The sequence below is a fragment of the Triturus cristatus genome, chromosome 2_1 (assembly GCF_964204655.1).
Source record: "Triturus cristatus chromosome 2_1, aTriCri1.1, whole genome shotgun sequence".
Classification (NCBI taxonomy): Eukaryota; Metazoa; Chordata; class Amphibia; order Caudata; family Salamandridae; genus Triturus; species Triturus cristatus.
This window is the reverse complement of record NC_140581.1, coordinates 671,561,790-671,577,735: the sequence shown is the minus strand read 5'-3', so window position 1 is coordinate 671,577,735 and position 15,946 is coordinate 671,561,790. Positions and strand designations below refer to the sequence as shown.

At 43.9% G+C, this 15,946-nt stretch overlaps 1 protein-coding gene and 1 long non-coding RNA gene across 2 annotated transcripts in view; one reads left to right on the top strand and one right to left on the bottom strand.

Moving 5' to 3' along the window:
• Positions 1-15,946, top strand: part of TMEM232 (transmembrane protein 232) — a 684,788-nt gene that overhangs the window by 208,605 nt on the left and 460,237 nt on the right. Inside the window, exons 9-10 of the mRNA XM_085640765.1 lie at positions 3,429-3,552; positions 14,002-14,224. Coding sequence (XP_085496891.1) covers positions 3,429-3,552; positions 14,002-14,224 — 347 coding nt within the window. The remainder of the gene's footprint in view (positions 1-3,428; positions 3,553-14,001; positions 14,225-15,946) is intronic.
• The window catches only part of LOC146865737 (uncharacterized), a 127,791-nt gene that overhangs the window by 33,608 nt on the left and 78,237 nt on the right, over positions 1-15,946 (bottom strand). The window contains exon 2 of the long non-coding RNA XR_014976692.1: positions 12,510-12,572. This is a non-coding gene — a long non-coding RNA (uncharacterized LOC146865737). The remainder of the gene's footprint in view (positions 1-12,509; positions 12,573-15,946) is intronic.

Here is a 15,946-nt window from a genome sequence, read left to right as displayed (position 1 = left end):
CAGCAGAGGCTGCCGATACAGTCTCAGACTCTTTGGCTGCACACTCTCACCTGAAGGGGTGCTGTAAAGCAGCAGGTGCGCCTCTAACTGCAGCGCTGCTCTTCCCTGCACCTCTGTGCACCGCCGGTGCTAAACAGGTAGGCGAACGTCAGGGACCAAATGCATGCCTGGCTGCTTGGTCCCTGACGGAAATCGTTGGTCACGTATAAATGTTTTAGGACTGGCAGCAGAGTGGCATATACATTGCATCCTCCTTGAAGTCAGGCACTTAGGTCAGGGCGCGGTGCCATGAGTAACTGCAAGGTGGCACGGTAACCATTTAAGGAGGGCACAGCAGTTTTAGGAATACTGTGGGCTGTATCGTTACTTATGGGCGCTGCGGGAACAAATGTGGACATTGCAGGCTCTTTTCCCTTCCCTTGCGGGGCGACGGGGGCGCCTGTACGTTGCACTAAGACTGTGCTTTCATTCCGATATGAAAGGCTATACAGGGATCTGTGCAGTGCTGGTGTGGTTTACTGGGCTGCTGCCGGGTGACGTTGCTGCGCTTTTTCTCTCCACCAGGCTGTGCCAGCTTCTCTGATGCTGCAGGCCTCCAGGGTTGCTGGTTTCCTTCTGCGGGTGCCTCCCAGAATTCTCTTGCCTGCCTGGTAACGGCACCAGTTTGCTCCGTCACCGGTTTACTTTATTTAGCGATGGCCCACTCTCACCTTGACAGGCTCTGCTCCCCCTTCTCGGGTGAACCGATAGGCAGTATGGGCTGGGACTGCCGATGTGGGCTTCCCTCAATGCTGGGGCGGGTACGACATGTTGGAGAGCTGTTCCCGCGGGCACTTTGACCACTTCACTGCGACTGCATTTTGTGACTTTTGTCTCTGGCTGGTCTGACATCGGGAGCTTGCAGGGCGGGTGCCGGTTAAGTCACTGGCCAGGTTGTGGTCTTGCTAAGCCTGAACTGGGGCTCTGCCTCACCTCGAGGGAGTTCTGGGACCCTTCCCTTTTCTGGCAACGGCCTCTCGTATCTCACTGCTCAGTGCCTCAGCAGGTGGACGGCAGCGGGGGCATCGGACTGTTGCAGACTAACAGTCTCTTCCCTCTCCTCTTTCCTGGCTAAGAGATGTTGTCCCCATCTGTCTATGAGCTGTCGCGCTCTCAGCAGGTGTGGGAGTGTTTTATACATTGGGTACTACCACTCCCACCGGGCAAGGCAAGCAGCGGTCGACAAATAGCAAACACGGGGATGACCCGCTCGTCACCATTGTGGTGTTGCGGGCCCTAGGCCCACATGCTAATGGAATAACAACACAAAGACCAGGGGTGTAGTTGGATAACTGGCCCATCGCACGTGCGCCCGGCCCCTTTTATTTGCAGGGTCACCTGACTGGTGATGCCTGTGATGGGTGGGTTTTAGTGTAAGTGTTGTACAGGGCGAAACACTAGAATGTGTCCAGCCGGACACTACACGCACGTCAATCCGTTCTTGCATGAAGTCCATTTTAAAAGTGAAATGGGTTTGAGAGATAGATTGCATTTTGCACGATTTTAACAATGCAAGATGAATGCATGAAATAACTCTTCGTTGCAGTATATATACAGTAGTCTTTTCAGTCATACAAAGATTTTCCACTAGATGTTGCTGCTTACTAAGTGAATTGATGTAGGAACAACAATGTGTTAAGTTTCAAAAGGAAAGGACAAAGCATAAAACCGGGGAGAGGTTGTTTATGTTTGCAAAGCATGTGGACAAATAATGTTTGTTGACAAAAAGGTCCTTATTAATAATACCTGCGTGTTATGATCTTGAATAGTAACATCCTCGCCTGTGTGTATGAGTTGCATGTGTAATTATGTAATGTAAGAAAAAATGTGTGAAATTTCTATGTGAAATTCTAACTGTACTTTGTGATGTCTTGTACTGTCCGAATTTTATGCACCTCCTACCAGGTGACATGTAGTTCATTCTATCTGGACTACGTGTACCCTGACACCAAACCTTCACCTGTACACCACCCAGAGCAATATCACAAAACATTTCTCCCTGGTGCTAATAAATCACCCTTGGTGTTACGTAAGGCAATATTTGGTGCAAACACCTTTTACCTCTGTAATATGAAAGCGGATTTGTGCAGGTGGTAATGTGTAATAAGAATATTTGTGTATATTTATTGTGTTACATTTTGTTACGGTGTGGATGTTTCGAGTTATTTTGTGTGTTGTGTTTTTGTTCTATAATAATGTGTTGTGCTGTGGCTGTTGTCTTGTGCTCTTTTTGAGCAATTTGGTTGGTTTGTTGCCTGTTCTTGTTTTGCTGTGTTATTATTTTGCTTTCTGTTACTGGTTGGTGTTCTGTTTGGTGTATGATTACTTTAGAGATGTCAACAAATGCTAATACATTTCCTTCAACAAGCAGAACATGCCTTTAAAATCCTTAGAATAAACAGCCATTTACCTTTGTCTAAGGTGGTCAAATACTGCTGCTCCAGCTCTCTTTTCAACTTTTAAATACACCAGGTTAGCTCACAACTGTGGCAGAGACATATTCTACAGTAGCACATTCTGGAGCTTATGTATGAGAGCCCAGCGTCACTTTTGCACCACGTGTAGTGGTACACGCGTGGCGCAGGGCTCTCATTTCAATTTATGAAGCCACGCAAAGCCACCCAAGGGACTCTGAGTGGCCTCATAAATCATGAATAAGGCAACGCAGTGCAAATCGCTGCGTCAGCTTACTCTGCAGCTTGGAAGCTTTCCATGGGCGTTGTGGGTGGTTTCACCATGCAACATCCATGACATTTGAGGCTGCCCCAGGTTTACAAAGTGATGTAAACCTAGGGAAGCATCAAATCATTATGCCTCCCGAGGTGAGGGGTAACAAGGAGAAATATGTTAATTACTCCTTGGTTGTTCCTCTTTCCATGTGTGCTGCAGTTTGCAGTATACATAGAAAGAGGAAAATGCCTTATAGGATTGTTTTTTTGTGCAGGAAGGTGCCCCTTCCTGCACAAAAACAATGCTGCCTGTGACGGAGGCTCCCCTGCACCATGGGGCAAGGGTACCTATGTTGGTGCTTGGTGCCAGTGCAGGCAGAAAGGACAGGAATGCACCATATTGCTTAAATATGGTGCATTCCTGCCATTTCACTTTGGCGTAGGGCAGTGGAGCAAGGTGCTTTGCTGCGCTGCCCTGCGGCAAAATGCCATGAATGAGGCCCTCTGTGCTCACTTTTGTAATTCGGCCCCTCACCTTTGAAATGTTCCTACTGCATTACAGGTGTTTCTACAGAACTGCACCACCCCTCGTTTCGAGAGCTGAGCTACATCGATTATCTCGAATACAATAAGTAAATGAATATATGAAAAAATAATCATGTCACATTTTGTTATGTCGTTTTCTTTTAAAATATGTATTTTCTGTTTTGAAACATTTAGGGTGGATTCGGTCCTAGCTTTGTTTGTCCTGGGAGAAGCAGCCAAACTAAACGCGTGCTGTTTGCAGGCGTTACTGGATTTAATGGGAGCTGTTATTCCAAACACTGACTTTCTGCAAACGCAGGTAACAGCATTAATATTTAAGGAAGTATGTATATGTGTTGAGAAGAACTCGATGCAGTGGTGTTGTGGTGGGCTCTAAAGTGCACATATGTCTGTAGTATTTCAGTGACTGTCTGGTACCTGACAATACTTGCTTGCCAGCAGTATTTGCACAGACAGATGTGTATAACATGTTCCCCCAAAGAACAGGCCTGATTCCAAAAGGATACTTTTGCAGGTAAAGATATCTTCTCGTGCAGTGCATTCCACTTGTCTGGTAGAGACTTGAGAGCAAAATAGTAGTAGTAAAATGTATATTTTCACCGTAAGGCTTCAAATAAAAGAAAATTACACAGTGCGGCGCGGCAAGCCATTTAGCTGCGCCATGCTGCGTCATTTTCAATGTACAGGGATCTGTCATATTAACAACAATATGACGTATCCCTGTGCTTTCCACTGCGCTGCCGCACAATTGCTGCCATGCGGGGATTATTGTTTTTGTGCAGGAAGGGACACCTTCCTGACAAAAACAATCATAAATGGCATTTTCCTCTTCCTATATGTACTGCAGAGTGCAGCATGCAAACAAAGAGGAAAAAAAGAGGAGAAATAAAAGTATTTCTCCTCGTTGCACCATTCCTACACCTCCGCTAGGGAACTTGGATTCTGACGCATTCCCAGTTTTTACAAAATGTTGTAATTCTGGGGATGTGTCAAGTTCCATGAATGTTGCGTGGGAATACCCACAGCATCACCTATGGAATGCTCCTTACATGCAGAGTTATGCGTGAAGGGGGCCGGTATTTACAAGGCCATGAAAAGTCAGGCAAATCCATCACACTGCCCATGAGTCAAGAAAAGTGACGCACCGTTGGCGCAATGGACTTGTAAATAAGCCCCATAGTCTCTAAAACATTTACACGTGTTGACAAATTATGACGTATACTACATGACATTGAAACAATTACACCTGAAATTCATTACTTCTTTCACCCTGTGCATAAAAACAGCAAAAATCTACCAACAGCACAAGTCTCATGTAAAAATTGCATGCCATATAAAAATCTTATAGCCTCCCATCATGTCTTAATCCCATATTTAATAAAATACTTAATAAAAACAGTTGCATACAAAATGCACAGTAAAATAGTTTTCTCTAAGTCCACAGAAACAGCCTCCCGTCTCATTTAAAAGGACAACATAGATTAGAGAAATATTAATATAACTGCACAGAACTGAAGAGTTTAAGAGAAGTGTTTAAGAGAAGACCAGATTCTCAGAAAGGGATAGTACCTTGCCCAGGGCTCATTTATGGTGCTACATCTTGAGTAAGTCTGGTCTAACAACACCACTTAAATCAGATGTAGACCTATGAAGTTGTAGGAAAAGAATGCTCAAGTTAGTAATGTTAAAACATGAAACTGAAGGTACATATATCATGAAAGGAGACAAAGCTCTCCAACAACTACTTTTTACTATCCATTACTTACCATTAGTTTTATTTGGTTGATCTAAGCAGCGTGGGCTGATTCTCCTCCTTTTCACATCACCTGGACTCTATGAAGTAACACATTGTTGGACTAGGCCCTTTTTGCAGTGTCATCCCTGAACTTTTTACCTTCCTCCTGGATTTTGTCTGACCTGTTTTTGTTGGTTTTATGAATCTGGGCACTTTACCACTGCTGATCAGTGCTAAAGTGCATATGCTCTCCCTATTGTAAATTGATGTATGGATTAGTGACTCCATGATTGGATTATTTAATTTACTTGTCAGACCCTAGTACAGTGCACCATGTGTGCCCAAGGCTTGTAAATCAAATGCTGGTGGGTTTGCAGCACTGGTTGTGCCACCCATAAAAGCAGCTTGTAAAGTGTGTCTCAGGCCTGCCATTACAGAGCCTGTGTGCAGTCTCTGGCTGCCATGTCGACTTGGCAAGTGCACCCACTTGCCAGTCCTTAAACCTTCCCTTTTCTTCATATCAGACACCCCTATGGTAGGCCCAAGAGCAGGGTGCATTGCAAGTATAAGGACATGCCCTGGTGTGTGTGGCATGTCCTAATAGTGAATTACAGCCATTTTCGTTTTTCACTATTGCAAGGCTACCTGTTCCCCATAGGCCAGAATGGGCAGTTTGATTATTACAGTTTATAATCCTAACTGACTCAGGGAACTAGGTAGAAATTCGAGTTTAGTATGCCTGAACTCAGAATGATAAAATACATCTTTTAGTGAAGTTGGTTTCAACATTCTGTGTTTGAAAATACCACTTTTAGAAAGTAGGAATTTTCTTGCTTACCTGTCCAAGCATGCCTCTGCTAGGTTGTGTATTGTGCGTCTGGTTTTGTGAGTGACAGGGGCTGGGGGATTCCAGGAGAGAGGGTGAGTCAGCACAGGGCTGAATAGAGAGATTTGCATGTAGATGGGTGGGAGGATCTGCACCTGGGACCTAAATAGGGCTGTGCCTCCCCTCCACAATGCTGGCTCCACCTCCTGTGGTTCGTCTGATGTCCCTGGCCTACACTTTCAAAGGAAAGAAGGAGTCATGTAAACAAAGTGCTCCAGGACTGACCAGAACTGGTTTGGACTAGGCAAAGACCTCTCTGCCTTCAGAGAACAGAGAGAATGAGTATAAATACTGGAGCTCAGACCCCAAGACTTTAGATCACTTCTGGAACAACAAGACAAACCTGTGCCAAGAAGAAGAACCAAAGGAAGCTGTAGGAGTTGTACTGCCCCCCTGCCAGTGTGCTGTGTTGCTGTGTTGGCCTACAGTGGTGTCTTCAGTGCCAAGGAGAGGAGAAGGAACTTTCAAAGGACTTTCATCATCTTGCAGAATATTACTCCTAGGGCTTGAACTTGTGCTTGCCTCCTGCTGAAGTCTCAGGGACAAAAGACTTCACCACCAGCCCCCCCTCTGAATTTCCTTGCTGGGAATTCTATCTGCAGAAGCCTGCGTGTCGCTGGGAACTGGAAGCGCGATGCAAGAAGAAGCGTGTCGCTGCCGCAGCTGTAGTCGTCGCATCGCTGGAGAAGCATGCCACCACCGCATCTCCCCAGAAGCGTGTCTTCATCAGAGTTGTCTGCCGTCGCATCACCGGAGAAGCGTGTCGCCAGGGCCTGTCGCGGCTCCAAAGTACAGAGTTCGCTGCAAGGCTGCCAGGGCGTGCACGCATCATCTTAACATTGTCGCATCAAGGGCGCCATCTTATCACATCGCACCGGATTGTTGCATCGCTTCGAGGCGCCATCTTGCCACATCGCAACCGGGCCGCAGTACGAGAATCTACGCATCACCTCCTCTCCGGTAAGGATCAAGACGCATCCCCTACTCTGCATAAGCATTGAGGCGCGATGCATCATCTCCTCTGAAGCAAGGAACTGACGCATCTCCAACGCTGCTAGCCTTTTGTATATTTTGCGTTACACATCCAGGTACTTTTGTGAGAATTGTGTCGCATTTACCAGCAACTTGAACTAAGTTAATTCTACCATCTTTAAGTCAATTTTGAGTACAGTATTGTGAATTTTTGTCGTTTGTGGTCTTGTGTTAAGTCTATATAAAGAATACTTATTTTTATAAAACCTGTGTGGTGTTCATCTGAAGTGTTTTCACTGTATTACTGTATGTGTTCACAAATGCTTAACACACTGCCTCTGAGATAAGCCTGTCTGCTCGTGCCAAGCTACCAAAGGGGTGAGCAGGGGTTATCCAGTAGTGTAATCCCCTTTCCCTGACTTAGAAGCAAGGGTCCCTATTTGATCAAAGGTACCTACCTCTGCCAACTAGAGACCCCCAGTTCTAACACACATCATCCTTAAAACTGTATCACCTGATTGGACCTCTTTCACTGAGCGATTAAACACATGTAAACCTAGCAAGGTAAGGCAATCCCTCCCCAGTCTAAAACCCATCTTTGAAATACTTCTGAAACTTGAGAATGTTTCACAAAATTAGAAGAGATTTCAAATCAAAGTTGCGATCCAGTAGTTTAAGCCAAATTCTCAACAATCTTGTCTTGAATGTTATAAATTGTTAGTTCAAGTGCTTACCTCAATGCATTCCGAGCTGCACCCTTCTGCAGGAGCCCATTACATTAGTCTAAACACAAATTATCAAACAAATCAATTCTAAATGTAACACAAGCCCCAAAGGTAACATATGTGTACCATTGCAGGATTCCCTGTTTTTTCTTACTTTGTATGAATTCATCAATTGAAAACAAGCATGGTAGCTCAAATACAACAAGGCAAGGCACTGTGTGGTCAACATTGAGCCTTTATTTTGCTTGCCAGTCGTGCTTTTCTATTGACTTCATGGCATCTCCCACTTCCTATCACAGTGAAAAGAATTCCTCCTGTTTCCTTTCTTGTTGTTTATACCAACACAATGACAATAAAAACAAACAAAACACTGTACTACCCCAAAATGATTAAATAAATCTCATGCATCACTGTAATCAATATTACTTCAATCAATCAATCAATCTACATTTGTATAGCGCAGCACTGTCACCCCAAAGAATATCTGGGTTCTGTGGATGCAACATCTTTGTCAAACAGCCAAGTAAAAAACGAGCAAAAAGAGGAAATATTTACATCAGAAACAAGCAGAAAGGGGAAAAATTATGCACAGAAATGAGCAGAAAGGATAAATAATGCGCAGAAACGAGCAGAAAGAGGCAAATAAAAAAAGATCAGAAACGAACAGAAAGTGGCAAAATAACGAGCTGAACGAGCAGAGAGAGGCAAAAGTAGAGGGCAGAAGTGGGCAGAAAAAGGCAGAAAACAAGCAGAAAGAGCAAGAAAGAAGACCGAAAACGAGCAGACGAGGCACAAACCTAAGACAGGAGAAGGTAACAGACTGCAGGCTAGCTCGACAGAAGAACTATTGCAGGGCTGGCATGAGGACCTGCTCAGTGGGGCCGTGCGGTGGCCTCCGTTAAGTAGGTTCTAAGTGGAGGGCAGGGTGCTGGGTGGCGGCAGGAGGTAAATGGCAGAAGAGGGAAGAAACAAGCAGAAAGAGGAAAAATAAATGTCGGAAACAAACAGAAAGAGGAAAAATAAGGTCAGAAATGTGAAGAAAGAGAAAAAATAATGAGCAGAAACAAGCAGAAAGATGAAAACTAAAGGTCAAAAACGAGCAGTTAGAGCCAAAATTACGGGCAAAACTAGCAGAAAGGGCAAAATAAATGTCAGAAAGGGAAAAAACAGGCAGAAACGAGCAGAAGAGGAAAAATAAAGGTCAGAAAGAAGAAGAGAGGGTAAAAAAAGGTCAGAAATGAGCAGAAAGAGGCAAAATAACAGGTAGAATGAGCAGAGAGAGACACAAATAGAGGGCAGAAGTGGGCAGAAAAACTAGCAGAAAGTGAGCAGGAAAGAAGGCAGAAAATGAGCAGAAAAACCAGCAGAGGAGGCACAGACCTAAGGCAGAAGAGGGTATTGGACTACCTGCTGGACAGGAGAATTGTCGCGTGGGGAGCTGGCATTAGGACACCAGCAACTTCAACTGTTTGGAGAGATGGGACCCAGTGATAGAAATGTTAAGAGTAATGGAAATGCAATCCCTACTTCCCTTCCTGCCCTGCCTTCTTTGTCCAGTTTGAGCAACTTATAATGATCCAGAACTGGAATATATAGGTATCTGGAAGGGCAGCCAGGTGTAAGCAAGTCTCAGTAAAAAACAGATATCTGGATTACGAGATGCGAAAAGATTACAAATTTCTGTTGCATGTCTAGGAAGGGATATGACATTGCAATATATTCAACTAAGGACTATCTCCCCTTTTATCGCATGGTCAAACTTTCGCCCCTTGCCAAGCACCAACAAACTTAAATCGCCACCACCCATAGCTAGATTCAACACCCAGAGAAGAGGGCATGACTGGCAAGCATGAGAATTCTCATGAGTTACAGGAAAAGTGTCCTTTGGTATTCAGCGGTGTATGTTCAAAATATTGTCCTGACATACTAATAGAATTAAGGCCCTTCCATATTGTGTTAACACACTCAAAGAAAATCGTATCTTTTCCTGGGAAAAAACATCATTTGTGATTCAAAATCAGTTTTCATGCGCAGTCCCTATTGTAAATGGGCTCTGCCCTTTAGACCAACAGAATATTTAGCTTTTGGACCTTTACTGTGGGTGACTCTCACTACCTACGTTTCACTCTTGGTAATTTTACCTGAATTGGACTGCGTGTTGTTTACTGCCACTGTCTGCCTTTAAAGATAAGGCCACTGAAGCACAGCAAGGGTAAGGGGCACTGGGATGGTTACAAATGAACACGTGTGCACACGTATGAATGCATGTTCGCAGCCTAGTAATTGCACACAGATAGCCTGGCACAGAAGGGACTTTGGAAAGATTGGTGCTGGCCTGGAGTAAGCCTTATAATATTAGTGGGCATTCATGGATAGATCAGTAGGGTTTAATCGAAAATTTGTAGTGCTTTCACTGTATGATACACATTGGTGCAATCTGCCTTAAAGCGCAGCTTTGCTCCGCATAGACCTCCACAATCCAGCTAGGTGTCAAAATAAGATAAAACATGCTCAGCGAGTTTGAATATGAGGTTTCCAACACACCACATATACATCTTATGGGACGTCAAGAATTGTCATATTTCTCTTGGTCTTGTCATAATCAGATTCCAGGTTTGGTCCTACAATCCTAAACTGAGTACTCCTGCCTCGCGAGCATATGAGGAGTTGCTTCCACATGGCGGGAGCAACAGAAGTTGTCGCTACCAAGCACTTCATGCGTGGTGCACACATGAGACGTGAGCTGGGAGTGGTCTCCCTGAGCTACCCCTATCATCACCTACCTGCACTTGGCTGCCAAGTGGACAAGGCACCCAGAACTCATAAAAAATAACAAAATAGGAGAAAACACAGGATGTAAGGCAGCAGGCTCAATGGAGAATGTAGTAAACTCCTCATTAGGTGTTACAGCTCCCGGCCAAGGAAGCACCCATAATACCCTGTGATAGCTTTGGTTTCGCTTTTGTGGCTTGTGGCGTCCCAAGGAAAGGAAGGTGTGCCACCAACGTGAGTCAAGTGTACTGTGGGAGCTGCAGGAGATGCAGCAGCCCCCTGGAATCTGGTTTCATAAACGTTGCCTTAAGTCTCCTGGGGCCTAGTAGGCATGAGCCCAGTTGAGGTTTATCAACTTCTCAGGGGAAGTCGCTTCAGTGCTACAGTGTGGGGACCCCTTTTGTTGATCCTGTGACTGCATTATGTTGCCGTAGGTGTATAAAAGAAAGACTTAGCACATGTTGGTGATTATTTGAAATGATTTATTTGTACTTTATTGACAATAATTATTGGTGAACACTGCAATACTTAAAATATATTAATTTAAATGTGGTCCTTGACCGCATTGGTTTCAGTGATGACATCATGACATGTTGTTATTATTAATACTGTGGTGACCCCTTAACAAACTCAGTAGGCATATCTTATTTAAAGGGACACCCCATTACAGTATGACGTTTGCATCTGTTATAGGTGGGGAGTATTGTGATTATGGGGTTCAGTACCCACTAGGGGTGAAATCTGATACAAGAGAATCACCAAAGGTACTACCATCTACTGAGTGTATATATCTGTAATCTAATGTGTCATTATTAGTAGTGTGTGTGATAAATGTACGTTTGCTTCTTTTAAGAAAACACACTGGCTGAACAATAATTTATTTAGTGTTGTTTTTGCATGTCAGCGAATTTGGATGGTTAGCCCACAACACCTCACCTGAGTAGGGCTTGGACTGCCCTACTTTGCGTCCCTGAGTGAGTCAAGTACTATAATGGGGCACTTGGTTATCAGTAAGGAGAGCCTTGTGGACCTATTACTTGTCAAGAACTCACATCCTTCGCAATTAATAACCCAATTTCTTACAGTCCCCAAATATCACCGTGTGATTTCCCTAACACAAATGCATCACATTGCGAGATTCTGATCCACCTGCCCGGATATTATCATCACAGATCAGTGATGCCCACCACAATGCCAAAGATGACTACATTGTGCCATCAATGCGCACCATTATGCCTAGGCCACACTTGTACCATACCTGCCCACCATAATTCTAAGAGCCACCTCAAAATAGACGTTATCATTCCAATGATGGGCCATGATTATGTGATAGATACTTACAGTATGATTAGTTCAGCAATGCTCAATAGAGGCCAACATTTAACATTTACCATTAGTGCTCCAGTGCCAATATTCTATCCGAAATAGTCATAATTGTGGCAGAGATTAACCCCTTTTTATTGAGGCACCATGTACATTTGGTATTTTCTGACACCAAGAATGGCTTTCAGGGTGAGACTTTATGACCCTCCCAACTATGGGACAGTCCCCAAGTTGTCACTATGGTGCATAACCGCGGCTTCTGGTTAGGAATGGACATTCACGTAAATCATCAAATCTCCAGTATCATCCAGCCCGGTTTGTATCAAATTGTCTCTTAAGATTGGTTTTCCTTTTCTTAGCTTCTCTCATAAAATTCAAGTGGCCAGTATGTTTGTCCAATTGCATCTGCACTACACCAAATGGCCTATTTGGGATTACCTTTTGAATCAATGAATAAGCTGGAAAAGATTAAAAATGCTCTAGCAAGGGGCCATCTATGGCTACACAATTTTGATTTACATAACTTAATTGGTTTGCCCATAAGGAAACGTATAACCTTTAGATCCTCATGCATCATTTACAATATCTACATTACTGTAACTTCCTCTCTGCTTACCAAAATAATAAATAAGTCTACTCACCCCCACAACCTAAGATCGGCTTCTAAAACAAACATCTTGGTTCCCCATTACAAATAGAAGAAGGGTGCAGCCATTCCTTCCGGGTTTTGGGGGCCATCGCATTTACTTCTATTCCTGTTGAAATCGCTGTTTGCCATCTTTGTTGCATTTGAGGAAGACGTTAAAAACCTGGCTTTTTAACAGTGACCTATAAGTCCTTACCTGCACTTTTGTCTCGCAGCTTCTCTCAGTGCCAAGAGTCTCCATTTGAAGTGAGAGACCGTTCTGTAAAAACACAAAACTCGGTCTTTCAAGGAGGGATACAGCACCAGCCACATACAGAACACATACAATATTGCGCACTTATGCATACATATGCACATAGAAATATTTAAAGAACTAAACATACATGCACACACCAATCCCACTATCTGAAACAAAGATGACATGTCTCCTGTCAACCCAGCCTCTGCTCTCCTGGGCTACAAGATGGCTAACACACGGTCATTTATCACTTCCATTCTGTCTCGGTCGGTCCCACACTCTGGTGACTGCACTCTGGTTCTTGCTGGCACTTCTCTTGTGTCCCAGTTTTCTCAGGTAGTGTTTGACTGATACAGTGACCCTTGAAAAGTGAGTCATCTGCATGTGATTTGCTAAAGTTAGAGTGGAGACTGGTGTTCATGTTGGAGTACTGTGTGTGCAAACATGTGGCACTGCAATTGGTTTGACTGGTGGCCACCCCAAGAATACAGAGATCTGCAGTGCTATCATCTTTAAAAAAAGAGTTTGAACATGAATTATGTACTGTGCTCTACTTCACGGAGCTCCTTCCAGAGTACTAGCAATCTACTGTCGGAGACCCCTGATTTAATACATTGCTACACGCAGGTTTTTTAGTCAAACTCTGAATCGGAGCAAATGCCACCAAAAAACTGCTTTGTATGTTTGGCCTATTCTGTTTTGATGCCAGTGTAGTGGATATCCAGTGCATTGCTTCATATCACAGGAAATCTCCATTTGTGTTCATGGCAGTGGTAGCAGCACACAGTACAAGAAGCAGGTCTGCTTCAGTAGCACTATAAGGAGGTGTACCAATAAAGTGCACCCTGTGAGCTGCCAACTGGAATAAGTGCTAAGTGACATTAATATGAGACCTGTATACACAGTGGGCCTCGCATTAAATTACATTGAAGAGTATTGTGTCTGCACATTAAAAAATATATATACATTTAACTTTTTTATTACATGAAATATACTTCTATTTATGAATTGCTCATATTGGTATGATTTATAAGACTTGTATTGTTTTCTATATAATCTTAATTATCTGTATTGCTTTATTAAAACAATAAAGAATATTGGAACAAAAAAAAAAAAAAATATATATATATATATATATATAATCACTCTAACCTTTAGAGTGCAATGAACAAAACTCTATTCCAGATGCACTGCCCAGACCTTTCACTCAGTCAGGAGTTAGCCTATCAAACCCTTCGTGACCCTTGAATGACCGCTCTACAAGTGTTACTCACATAAAGTAACAGTAGCAAAGTACAGGAATTACATTTGAGGAATTTGACCGTATAAAACAGAATGTAAATTAAAAAAAATAATTTAATTTTAATTACAATCTCACTGTGATTTTAGCTGTGGTGCACCTTGCACACATAAACAACATTCTTTATTTGTGTTTTCAAAACGTGCACAGGATGAAGCCTGCCCCCCTGATTTCAACTCCTGGCCCTGGGAGGTGATCTGCGTCTACAGTTCGGTGCTTGCTGACATCTGCGTGAGCGCAGACACCGCGGACACTCAAAAATATGCGCTGGTTGGCTTTAACACTGAATCTTCGTCGACCAATCACAGAAATGAAGTGCAAGACACAAGTTTGTGCGGACTCCTGGGGCACGTCATCCCACCAGGCTATAGCTGTAAGTATGCCGGTACAGGGCGTTGTTTTGTGAAAATAATGTTTCTGCTGGTGTTGTGCTCGATGTTCTCTCTAGACACAGAGGGGTAGATTTACAAGCCCCGTGCGCCACTTTTGCGCCGCCGTTGCGTCTCTTTTGTGACACGGTGCAAAGCTAGCGCCATGCTGCGACAGATTTACAACGTGACGCATCTAAGGAGATGCGTCACGTTGTAAAGCCCTGGGCAACATTAAACCCGTGTCAGGTTTAATGTATGCAGGGTGGGCGTTACTTCGGAAAAAGCCTCGGAAAAGTGACGCAGTGAAATCTACAAGATTTCACGCAGTCACTTTTCTGACGCTGGTGTGTCAAATCCTTACGCCTGCTTCAAGCAGGCGTAAGGCATGATGCACCATGTTAGGGATAGGGCAGGTTGGAACAGTGCTGGAGGTGCGTCGCGCTTGCGACACAACTTAAGCACTGCGCCAACCTTACCCCGGCAGATGCGTCACGCATCTGCTTTTCCTTGCGCCATTCAAAACATCACTGAACAAAAAAACAAGACATGTCTAAGCTGGTCATATGACATGAGTAGGCTTTCCTGTTTTCAGTTTCTATTTTTGGTAAATTCTGGTGGGGTTTTTTCAGTGTTTTCATGTGATTTCATGTGGACGTATTTCCCATTGTACATCATTCACTGAGTGCACCTTCTGTACAACACCCTGTGGTCCCTGCGGCCCATCACGCAGCCCTGGGCCTTGAACTGCACAAAGCCCAGTGTCCCATTGATGCACAGCACTCATGCTGCAGTGTGATAAATCACCCAGTGCTTCTCTGGGGTACATCCCACAAGGCCCCCTTGAGGCCCGCCACCGTGCACTCCCAGGTGACCCCGCTCTGTGCTCTCCTGCTGCACCTCGCTGAACACCATTCTGTGCTTCACTATTGCCCATCACACTGTGCTCCCTGTTTTTTTATATATGTGTTGATTTCAAAAACGGAAAACATCATCAGTAAAGAGAAGGAAAGCCATTAATCTAGCAATATCACAGTCTAATGGGTATGGCAAGACGTGTGAAGCAGACAACATTGCAAAATAAACTTCACTTAAGAAGTAGGTTTCTCAGGCATGTGACAATATGGACCTAAATGTAGTTCTAATAGCAGCGTTGGGGAAGGAACGCATTATTATCACATATCCAATCAGTCTACTTCTAGGCAGAATTATCGATATTAGCATCGTGAGGTACATTTACCCAAATACATTCGCAAAGGGGCCAACTTGTATCTGGGCCTAGATCTTGTCAGCACAAGCATGATAAAATTATCTGACATAGTATTGCAATATATTAAAATCCATCATCAGATTTAGGAACAGAACCTCTGTCCAAACCGAGAGCAGCGCAGACCAAATCTACGCAATCGACTTATAACACATTTGTAGAAATGTAAATTGTATCAGTCAATGCCTATGTGCTCAAGGAAACATTTTTAAAGCTGAGCTGCAGAACAGCAATTGCTCACCTGTGATGTCTCGATTAATGTTGGTCTGCCATCTCAACAGCGACCGCGTCGTGTCCAATTGGACACAGCTCCAAGTAAAAGCATATAGATGAGAGATTATATGCTTGGGGCTGTCATTATGGGCCACATGTGTGAACCTATTTTACGAACGCAAACAGGACGATTTGCAGAATCTGCCAGTTGGCGAATGCAAAAAAAGGCTTTTCCTATGTATCAAAC